The sequence below is a fragment of the Bidens hawaiensis genome, unplaced genomic scaffold, assembly GCF_021521415.1.
Source record: "Bidens hawaiensis isolate Kalapana, Puna unplaced genomic scaffold, B.hawaiensis_p1.1 tig00024638_1, whole genome shotgun sequence".
Taxonomy (NCBI): domain Eukaryota; kingdom Viridiplantae; phylum Streptophyta; class Magnoliopsida; order Asterales; family Asteraceae; genus Bidens; species Bidens hawaiensis.
Window position 1 is genome coordinate 303933 of NW_027493897.1, and position 11961 is coordinate 315893.

General features: G+C 33.6%; 2 protein-coding genes across 2 annotated transcripts; one reads left to right on the plus strand and one right to left on the minus strand.

Moving 5' to 3' along the window:
• Positions 1–3555: 3555 nt before the first annotated feature.
• LOC143569710 (stress-response A/B barrel domain-containing protein At5g22580-like) lies at positions 3556–5698 on the plus strand. Its single transcript, XM_077055558.1, has 2 exons — positions 3556–3763; positions 5338–5698. The coding sequence occupies exons 1-2, from the start codon at positions 3645–3647 to the stop codon at positions 5537–5539; spliced, it is 321 nt and encodes a 106-aa protein (XP_076911673.1). The 5' UTR covers positions 3556–3644; the 3' UTR covers positions 5540–5698.
• Positions 5699–6325: 627 nt separating this feature from the next.
• LOC143569721 (putative 2-carboxy-D-arabinitol-1-phosphatase) lies at positions 6326–11955 on the minus strand. Its single transcript, XM_077055566.1, has 9 exons — positions 11536–11955; positions 10469–10574; positions 10155–10371; positions 9279–9397; positions 9096–9182; positions 8959–9012; positions 8777–8875; positions 8583–8690; positions 6326–6931 (listed from the first exon to the last, which is right to left on the minus strand). The coding sequence occupies exons 1-9, from the start codon at positions 11889–11891 to the stop codon at positions 6557–6559; spliced, it is 1521 nt and encodes a 506-aa protein (XP_076911681.1). The 5' UTR covers positions 11892–11955; the 3' UTR covers positions 6326–6556.
• Between the last annotated feature and the right edge of the window lie 6 nt (positions 11956–11961).

Below are 11961 nucleotides of genomic sequence, written 5' to 3' on the forward strand. Positions count from 1 at the left end.
TAAAACAAGGTTACACACATAAATAGAAATTTTAAAAGTGGATGACATTTTTATACTCTAGCACGGTAATGATAACATGCGAAGATAAAAGCGATACATAAATTTGTTAACATGCCTCGTGACGATAATGGTTATTAAAAACTTGTTAGCATTAAATATTTTTAAAATTGTGTTCTTTTTTCAACTTTAACATCCTATTCTATTGAGTAATACTTCACACATCAAGAAAAACTCTTCCAATAGATATTCATAGTTAGTATATGATTTTGTATTAGTAGTTAAATTGTTGATGCCAAAGAAACAGTGTTCTAGTGGTGGTCTGATAACCTTTTCTATTGGAGATCACTAGTTTAAGTTTTATTCGTGACAAAATGTCGTGTGTTAACCAGATGTTTTACCACAGTAAGTCTTTGGGCGATGAGTTTCCTTAAAATTGGTGATGGGTCGTGCTTTGTTGGTCGTTTAAAAGAAAGTTAAAACTGATGATAGATAAAATGTTTTATCTTATCATTTTATTTATATCTATAGTTTATCTTCATATTTTATAAGATAATACACAATTAAAAACCACTGAAATATGTAAAAAATATTTAAATATCCTCACTGTAAGATATACAACGACTGCATTTTGCTTTCCGATTATGGACTGTTTGGGATAGTTTCTCTTTAAAACTAAAAAAGATCCATCAATAACCTTATTAATTTCAACCTGAAGTCAAGAAAACACTAACCTGAACAGTCGAACCTGACCGGTATCTTTCAATAAAAACAAGTTAAGTTATATACATTGTATACTAAGCATATTATAAATATTTGTGGGGTTCGATGAGAAAAATATATGCAGTTTCCACCGTTTGAAGATTTTCACTTTTCTTGGTGGGAGACAAAAAATAACTTATAATTACGTTATGGACATATGACCCTGTGTACTAAATTGCTTCAGCAGCTAAAGACGCTCCACACGTGCAGCCAACAATTCAATTTTATTAATAATAATAATATTAATGCTATTATGTTAAAAAAGTTTTTATCTTTGAAGCAATGGAATGGATAGTGAATGAAATGGACGTGGTAATGGAATGGACAAATGAATGGAATGAGTTATTACCATTCCAATGAAATGTTTGGTTACCACATGGGAATGAAATGAATTATTACTTTGTGTTGTTGGTAGGTAAGAAAACATAAAAAAATAAAATTAAAATGGTAGTGAGTGGTGGTAACGGTGGAGGTGGTGGTGGCGGTGGTGGTGGCGGTAACAGTGGAGGTGGTGGTGGGCAGCGGTGACGGTGGGCGGCGTGTGTGATTGTGGGGCGATGATTGATGGATGCAGTGGGTCGTTGGAGGTGGTGGGTGGCTGGCACTAATGGCGATGGTTTGTGGAGGTGGGTGGTGGCGGCGGTGAAAGCCGATGGTGGTGATTGGTGGCAGTGGCGGCGGTGGTGGGAAGTATTGAGATATATGCGATGGGCGGCTGGCGGTGCTGGGTGGCTGGCACCGATGGCGATGGTTGGTGGAGGTGCAGGTGGCGACGGTGGACGGCGATGGTGGTGGCTGGTGGCAGCGGCGGTGTTTGGTGGTGGTGGTGGGTGTTGATGTTGGGTGGTGGTGGTGTTGGGAGGCTGGTGGAGGTGATGTAGGGTGAATGAGAGAATGGAATGAAAAAAAACATAGGGGTATGGATGAAATGAAATTGAGGTATTTTAAAGGGAATAGAATGAACTAGGTAATGGGTCATTCCATTCCTTTGGTAAACCAAACATACTATTTTTCATTATCTCACAATGAGTCATTTCATTCCAACCTTCATTCCTGCATACCAAACGCTACCTAACAATTTATTTATCTTTGTGAACTAATAGTTGATTCCGTTAATACATTAGACACTTGTTAAAATGTGTGTATGTTTTGAGGCCTAACCTTGTTTTAAAATATATTTGACGTTAAAGACTTTAACTCTGTACAGGTTTAGACTTTTATGTTTGCTATTTAACATATAATACGAGTCGTATATTTTAAGTTTCGTGAAAAGCTGGAATGTTAGGTGCACGGCATAAAGGGGCAAGGTAGTACCACAATCCGAACGTGCTTTGATCGTCCTTTGTCTAGATATATTTGTCACCTTTTGTTATAGTTATGATACTTTAGAATCTGATTGGAACCATGCTTAATTAAATTAGATATGTGATAATTTATATTTAGTTTTAGAAACTACATATTTTCAAGTAACCATTCAAAATTGTAACACACCTTATTTAACCTTACTATCTCGAATTTATCTATAACACTTAAATGTTGTGATTGAGCTTAACTCTTTAACTTAAATGGTTTGCCAACTCCGTGCGTGATTGCAACATAGTTGAATTGTGCATTCTCTGTTATTCCTTACGTCCTCCTTTCTGAAGTTCCTTAATCATATGTGTTTTAGACAAATTTTTTTATAAATTATGAAGGCTTTAGAATGAATATATGAATGCATCAATATTTATATATTTCATATCATCAAAACTTTAAAAAAATGTGTACTTTGTTATAAATCATCACACACCAACAATTAACAAAAATAACCAACGAAAATAAGAAAATGAAAGGGTGGCAGATGATATATACCTTTTTATAATAATTATAAAATAATATTAGATATTAATTAAAAAAAAATACATCAGTTTAAAATATATTTAACCATCGCCATGCATCAACATTTGTGTACAGTAAAACATTAGTTTGAATTTTTTTATTTATGTGAAACTTTGAGTTAATTTGTTGAAACATCTAAATGATTTACAATGAAGTGGCAGGTAAGGGGACAACAAGCTGCGTCGCAACCCTTTTTTGGATAGCAAACCCAATCCTACTAAAAACAAAGTTTCGATTCTTATGGGCCGATACGTTACTATGCACAACTTTCTGAACCCTATTCAAAAGGTTCACGGCATCAGGAACTAAGAAACCAAAAGTGTCAAAGGCAAAGTGGATAAATATGTTTGAAACTTAAAAGTTTAACCAACTATTTTGTTTTTTTAATGGCAAATTTTTTTTAATCCTTGTTTGTTAGACTAAAACCTAAGACCTCCAAATCTTAAATCCAGATGTTTAAAGACTTTGTTTTTGTCAATAAACCACCACCACATTGATAATGGGAGCTAGTTTGAAAGTTTAACCAACTATGTCTTAGAGGATATATTTTGTAAATATTAATTATTTTATCTATATTTGAAAACATCTTTTAAGGTGCCAAAAGTGTGAAAAAGATCTACACTTGAAAACCTTACTTTTCATTTTTGCTAATGTAAAAGGTTAGACATTTAGATTTTAGACTAAGGTAAAAACTGAGATTGACCAAGTCAAGATGGTACAACAACTACTACAAGATGTACAACTTGAACTTATGTCATGATTCCGACACCGGTGTCGGTGGGTTTGACTGTGGGGACGCAGCGACGGAAGTGCTGACTTATGGTTATTGACCCACTTGTACATTGTGCATTGGGAGTTGTACACACCGAGAATATTATTATAATAATTGTGTGTGCCAGTGTGTGTGTCACATGCGTGCTGTTATATGTAGGAGGAGCCTTGGTTTGTTTGTCTATAAATATTATTATGATTTACACATAAGTCATAAGTGTTATTGGGCGGTTGAGATGGGTGAGTTCATACACTTGGTGGTGGTGAAGTTTAAAGAAGAGGTGGTGGTGGATGATATTATTAAAGGCTTGGAGAAGCTTGTTTCTGAAGTTGATCTTGTCAAATCCTTTGTTTGGTAAGTTTAATAGTATTCTAATGCATGAGGCACACACTTTTATATCATTTTGGTTTGGTTTCAATAGAAATGTTATGCTTTCAAGTTACCAAATGGTGAAATATGAATATATGATAAGTAATACATGTTGTGTAAAATACTATATGATTATTTGTAGTACTAGCTCTAGCAAAAGATATAAGGTACGTTTGGTTTACAGATGAGGAGGATGAAGGGTGTTTTTGTATTATATTGGGTATCTAAAATTGTTTATTAATATTATTATTATGAAGACATTCGGGGTTTATAAGACTTGTTATGTTTAAGTTAATGTTGTAGAATACGTTAGGCGTTAGTTTGAACAATGTGTCAGGGACTAGTGATTAATTAGGATTAGCGGGTTGAAAATTATATGTAAATTTTTAAATATACATGTATTGACCATATTTTGTATATAAAATTTTGCAACTTTGATCGATTTTGACCAAATAGCAAGCGAATAGTCGGTGGAGCACTGACTATCGATTAATTGTTTGTTAATCGAAGTTTGGGCGCGATTTTTACAACTGACTATTTGTTAGTGCTCCTCACTAATCTTCAAAGATGTTGGTGTTATGTAACTTGTTATGTTATATTTCTAACCCATGGTGATCTAAGGTAGCCACAACTCACAAGGACCACGATACATGTACTGGACCATACATGTAAATTTTAAACTGTGGGGGACCATAGATGCGATAGAAGCAAACAACACGTACCGTTCATGCAATTACCTTATAAATTTAAGGACTCAACAACTTTAAAAATCTATTATTATTATTATTTTCAGAAAAATGTATATTAGTTTATTCTTTTTAATATGATGTTATAAAATTATAGTATATTAATATTTATGTGATGTTTAAGTATTTTTTAAATTTAGTTATAACGTGATCCAGCTTCCTGAGTTTGGTTCAACTCAGGGCCGGCTCCGAAAAGACGAAAAAAAAACGAACTTTTTTTGAGCCTTAAGTAAAAGAAACATTTTGTTAGGTTTAAACAATTTAATTATAAATGAGCTTATTTGATTATGATTTAAGTTGTGTAAAAAACTTTTGTATAAAATAAGCTTAAAATTGTCTTAATAAGACTAGAACCCACAACCTTTTGGTTAGATGTCATACCCCTTTACTATTGGACAAAGTTAGTGGTTATGTAATTGTGTTGAAACATTGATCATACACATGTTTTTTTTAGAAAAATACATATATTTTTTTTTTGAAAAAAAAAATTGGGGCCTAGTGGGGTGTCGGGCCTGTGGCCGTCAACTACCCTTCCATGCCTCAAAGACGGCCCTGGTTCGACTGGTTATAGTGCTGCCAAGATCATCAATTACACACGTGTTGTCTGATTTTCTATAAGTAAATAATTTAAAATAACTAGCAATTTTTTTAATATATTGATGGGTTGATGATCTATGATACCTTGTTTGTTTAGATACACTCCGAACGAAATTTGACCGGTCAACTCCTTGACTCGAATTTTATAAGATACAATCGTAATATTACACATTAGCATAAATATTAGTTTGGTGATATTAGCATTTGATGTGACAGGGGAACTGATATTGAAAGCATGGAGATGCTAAGACAAGGGTTCACTCATGCTTTGATGATGACATTTGGCTCCAAAGATGATTTCAATGCTTTCCAAGCCCACCCGAACCATCTTGAATTCTCGGCAACATTCTCAACTGCGATTGAAAAGATCGTTCTTCTTGATTTCCCGGCTGTCGTAGTTAAGCCTCCAACCGCTTGATGTTTGGGCGCACAAGTATTTGTTACATGAAGAAATTAAGAAAGTTATAATCATTCTAGTGATGTTTTCAAGAGATTTGATGATTGTGTGAGGAACTTATGTATTCTTTTCTAATAAACATTGCTAGCTTGATTTATAATAATAATTTACTATTCATTGCACGAGGTATTAGTTATTAAGAGGGCGTTTGAATTCGTGTTTTAAATGATCATACAAAATAAATTAGAAAAAGGAAATGTTCTTGTGAAATTTTAATAAAACAACAATTAGTTATGTAAGTTATAAATATATACATCGATTATTTTAAAGTAGAAATTGTGTATATTCACCTCTAAACTTAAAAAAATTGCATATATTTTCCTCTAAACTTAACAATAGATAATATAACATGACTAGTGAGGTGATTAATAGCTTTTTATTAATAAAAAACTGATAAAATAACATAACTAGTGAGATGCTTAATAACTTTTTATCAGCAAATAACTAAAACTATCAAAATAGTGTACTTAACTAAAACTATCAAAATAGTTTTGATATTAGAACTTCAAAATTTTATAAAGGACCATAGCTATTATAATATGATAAAAGATTCTTGAATATTCAAATTTGAAATATTAGTATTTTATATATACCTATAAAACTAATTTAAATAATTAATATTAATAATTTATAAATAGCCAATTTTACTCCACCAAGTACAAAAAAGATTTATATAAACCTAAAAATTAGTCATAAACTCATATTCATAGTCACTTCAACTATACATACAACGGTGATTATCCCAGCTTCAAAACAATTATCCAGAGAATATAACATGCTGGATTTTAAATCATGAATTCAATATCAAGTGTATGCCAATGGCGTATACACGATTACAACATGAAAATGCATGAACAGTGGCAGACCCACAGATTTTTTACTGGTCACTCTTCAAAAATGTCGGGCGTCACTAGATACAAACATATACTGATATACATAAAAATAACCTTACATATTATACAACACATTTTCTTTTTACTAGAATTCTTCATCATCTTGTGTTGGCCTAGTAATGGGGATTGACCACCTTCCAAGATGAGCTGAATAATTTATGCACCGAACAACACCTTTCCCAGAAGGCCCATCCGGAAAATCAATGACGGTTATGCTACCAGCATCCAAATGAAATGATCCCAACCAATCCTTTGTTAGATTCAGACAATGTGCTAATAATCCTATGTTACTGATTGGGTGAGCAACAGTTACAACAATGTTGTCTGGTTCAGATTCGTTAGATAGTTCCTTTAATAGTGATTTCCACGCAGTCCCCGATCGGTCCCATATATCTGTTAACAATTCATCTTCGAAGCCGTTCACCCACCCAGATTCTAGACTAGATGCATTTACTGATTCCTGTTACAGAAATGAAAAGGAAAGCAGTTTATATTTTTCAAAACTAACAAAACATATAATTGCTATCTTTTAGAAAGTAATCTTATCGGGCTTGTTTTTTTTTTTATTGTGTTTAGGCCTGTGAATGAGCTGAACGTCAAGTGGGCTGTTTGTGAACTGTTCGGCTGAAAGTATAGTTCGTTATTAAGTTAAACGAACGGACACGAAATTTATGTTCATTGAGTTAAATAAACTAACATGAACACATGTCTAGTTCGTTCGTTAAAATTCGTTTATGTTCATCCATTTACTTTCATTTATGTTCGTGAGATTACATTTGTTTAGGTTTGCTCATTTACGTCCTTTAATATAATCATTTTAAACTTTTTGGCTCATTACAACCTAGTCTAGTTTTAATAACTTTCTAGGCCCAACACAGTGTTCTTCACATTACTTTTAACTGGTTTTAGCTCAGTTATGTTCATTCATCTATGTTCAGTTATGTTCTCGTGAACCGTTCTTTATATTTGTTAATGAACAAACATAAACAACCACGAACATGCTCATATTCTTAACGAACGAAAACAAACACGAAAACCACATTCGTTTAATTTTTTGTGTTTGATTGTTTGTTCGGTTAAAGTTAAGCGAACGATATGCTTTGTGCGTGTTCGTTTACAAGCATACTGTAAATGTTTAAGAAACCAAAGATAAAACAGATTAAGCTGAAAGAGGCATAAATCTTTATAATTCATCATAAAACGAGTAAATTATGTAGATCGTTCCTGGGCTATGCAAAAATTTCATCTTTCATACCTTAAAATAAAATATTACACATAGAGCGCATATTGTTCATTCGACCGTCACACACTCACACTTTTGGTCCAAAACACCAACTTTGTTTGTTAAGTCTCTTAGTATCAGATATTACAAACGCAAAAAAAATCATCTTTCGTCCCTTAGTATAAGATATTACGAGTTAGAAGTTTCCTTAGATTTTTGTAAAATTACCAATATACTCCTTTTAAAAAAGGGAAACAAATAAAATAAAAAGTATATTACACTTTTCGTCCTTTAGGAATATAGAAATATTTAGGTTTCGTAAAACTATGAAAATAACAAGACATGCCCCTTATTTTTTACAATGTTTGTACATTGCATCCTTTCCATTAACGAATGTTAATTTGCTTAGTCCAGTCATGTGCACATGAGAGGAATCTAGTCATTTTACATATTTATTTACTTAAAATATTTCTTAAATAAATGGTGTAAAATGACTAAGTTGCCCTAACGGCCATTGCACATGACTGGAATTAACAGGCAACTTTAACGCCCGCGAGTGGAATGGAAGAAACGTGCGAACATGTTACAACATAAAGGACGTTTTTTTTTTGTTATTTTCTTAGTTTAAGACGAAACCTAAAATTTGCTGTATACCTATTACCTAAACAACAAAATGTGCAACTTCTAAATAAATAAAACCAAAAAAGAAAACAAAACCCACCCCTAAAAGCATAATCGTTGAGTGATATGTAGGGACGATTCGTACCTTTTGATACTTAGGGACGAAAGGTGAATGCTTTACATAGCTCAGGGACACTTCATGTAAATTACTTTAAAACAAAATAATCGAACTAAACACTTTGTAAAAATGAAATGTATTAAAACTTACCTTTTTTGAACGATCAAGAATATCATGAACATCGAGGTCTTTCAACTGCTTTGTTTCAACATATCGTGCTACGCAATCAGCACCGAGACAATCAGCAGCTTCTTGAACCTTTAATGTTATATAACTAGCCATTTAATAATATACAAAACAAATGGTTTGATGAACAAGAAAAGAAATTTGGGAATGAGACTTACACGAGCAATTGCATTAGCAGTTTCAGTTGGCGCGATTCTAGGGCTGCTAATGATTGATTTCACATTCAAATCAAGAAGCAGTTCTGCGGTTTTTTGTGACTGTTATTTATAAAACAATGATTTAGACTTTAGACTATACCCTATTGCATATAGTCAACTTATGCATAACAAAATCTGTTTACTTGAATGGTACCAAGCATGTTCATTGACGTGTCACCAGCATCAGAATTGCCAGCCTGTTGATAAGAAATGTTAATATTAGTCATGTTGTAATTAGTACCAAACCTAAGGGTATAATAGTATTAACGAAAATAGTTACCTCAGTTAACCCATGACAGACGAGTACGATCCGTTTACCGGCCTTCCTGCCAGCAGAGCTTCCAGCGGCAATAGGAGAGCTTGGAGTCTGTACATCATAATATAATATTATAATATACCATTTTTTTATTTAAATATAATACCATAATAATGACTAGGAAATAAAAAAAATAAGCTACCTTACCTGATTTAATCGGTTAAGACATATATATGGAGATCCACCTTCGGGCCGTGGGACAAAATCTAGCACGCTAACACCACAGTTACTTTGAAGTAAAACCCTGAAGTACTCGGTTCCGAAGCCTGAAGATGAGATGAGCAAAATTTTCAAAAATAAATTAAAAGATGTGTCAATTATAGCCCATCTGCTAGAAAACGAGTCAATTTGGATTATCTTTAACGGGCCAAATGGGCAAAGTTAAAATTTAATTTAGAATTGAAACAGGGCATACAAGTTAAAATATAAAGTCACCCAAAATGTTTTTTGAACTAATAATTAACTCGTGAAAACATAAAATAATCAGACCTAATCAAACAAAAGTCACAAACATGAAGTTGCGAGTTCGTATCAAAACCAAAAACTATAAAATTGAATACTGGTACCGGTAAATACAACTCCTTTTCTAATAAAATTTATATCAGAACGTTGAGAAAAAAATTATTCACAACCGTGTATTTAGTTAATTTTTTTAAATGTTAATGAACGCAAGCTATTAGAGAAAATAAAGTTATTAAAAACTTAAATGAGTTAAACACATACATTATTTATGGTATAAAGGGTGAAACTAAAACTAAAAAAAAACTAAATGAATACCACATGATAAAATCTAAGTGACTAAAACTTTACTATTCATCGCAATCACAAAGAAATGTTATTTGAATGTTTTCAGCATCCTATATTCAACTATTTAGATATTATTTTGAGAAAACAGCTTTTCTAATTGTACTAATTACATTTGGTATATGTAGATATACTTAAAAAGAACTAATGGGCCAAACTGACCAGGCCGTATGTACATTCATGCCATACCACTTCACACAGAAAATAAATGAAATTTACCCATTGCTGTAGCAACAAGAGCCTGATTAACAGCATTATGAGCAACCACAAGTACCGAGCTGCTGTCATGAACTAGTATTTTCTTCCAGCAGCTACTTGCACGGTCCCACAATTCCCTCACCGGATAATGACCATCAATATTAAAATTTGGAGCATCCTTTTGCCACTGCCGAAAAGCCGGACCATACTTTTCTATACCTTCATGCTTCAAGAGACCCTAAAGAACAAACAAAACATTACACAACACTAGCCTATAATTCAAGTGTTAGAATAGCCATGACAAGCATTGCATCTTCAAAGAAAGTTAAACTAACTTGAAATGAATACAGGTCAATCTCCCTTAAGTCAGAATCAGTAAGGATCTCCTCTTTCCGAGAATCCCATATAACTTCTGCAGTTCTTTTTGATCTTTTCAAGGGACTGCAAGTATGTAGTATTATGCTTTAGAATATACAATTATCCATACGTGACATATAGAAACACCTCCATCTCAATAATTGAAATAGATAGAACCCACTGCCACCTCAGCACCAAAAAGCCCAAGCACCACTACATAACATGTGATTTGAAGGGCTTGGGGCACAGGCGTTGGAGAGGAAATGGGGTGGGGCTGTGGTGAGTTTGATTACTTAATTCACTGGCTCAATAAAATTCAAACACATCTTTTTCAAACTGAAAACATTACGCATTTTTCTTGTGAGGCGTTTTCCACCTACCTGGCAGTGACATGGTGGGATATTTTTCACTACCAGTAGGCCTGTAAACAAACACGAACAAGGGCATGTACATGTTTATTCGTTTAACTTTTAACGAACACGAATAATTAAATCAAATCAATATATGTGTTCATTCGTTTAAAAAATGAGCATATTCCGTGTTTCTCCATGTTCGTTCATTTAAAAAATGAACACGTTTGTGTTCGTTTATGTTCATTCGTTAAAAATCTATACGAATAGTTCACAAACATAAATGAACATAACTAGGCAAACATAAACCCCCATATGTGAACAACGTAAACGAACACAGACAAGCATAAATAGGCACAGTTAAATGAACGCGAACGAACGCAAATAAAGTACAAATAATATTTAATTATATTTTATTACTATTTAATGGAACATAAATGGCTGCAAGAAGCATGTGTTCATGTTCATTAATTTAATTAAACAAACAAACTTTTTCGTTCATGTTCGCTCGTTTATTAAATAAACGACGCCTAAAAGTTCACGAGCAGTTCACTGAACTTCGTTTACAGGCCTAATAATTTCAACCAATAGGTTTCCCCTAATTATCTAGTCTACCAAAAGCACTAATTACACAAACCTATCATAATCCAATCCACAATCCAAAACTAAAGCAATCAAACACCAGGAACACAAACCTCGAGAAACAAATATCAAAGGAATCATCAATAAGCATTTGTCTCGAAGTCTCGGCTTGCGCCTCTCCTTTCGGTGTAAGAACCGAGTAATCGGAGCTCCCCTGGATCCTACCTTCCGCATTCCACGTGCTCTGTCCGTGCCTCACCAACACCACTCGTTTACCGACTTTAACCGGAGGCAAAAACGACGCCGTTCCGGTAACCGTCAGTTTCCGATCGTCATCCGATACTGAGGTGTCCAGTTGCTGCTGTTGTTGTTTGAGGCTTGAAGTGAATGATCGGAATGTGAAGCAGGTGGTTGTGAGTGGTTTATAAGTGCGGTGGAGGAAGAGGTGGTTGTCGCCGACGGAGAGCATGGTTTTTGGCGGTTAATATATTGGTAATAACAATTGTATGGTTACCGTTGGTTCTTGTTATATCGTTGGC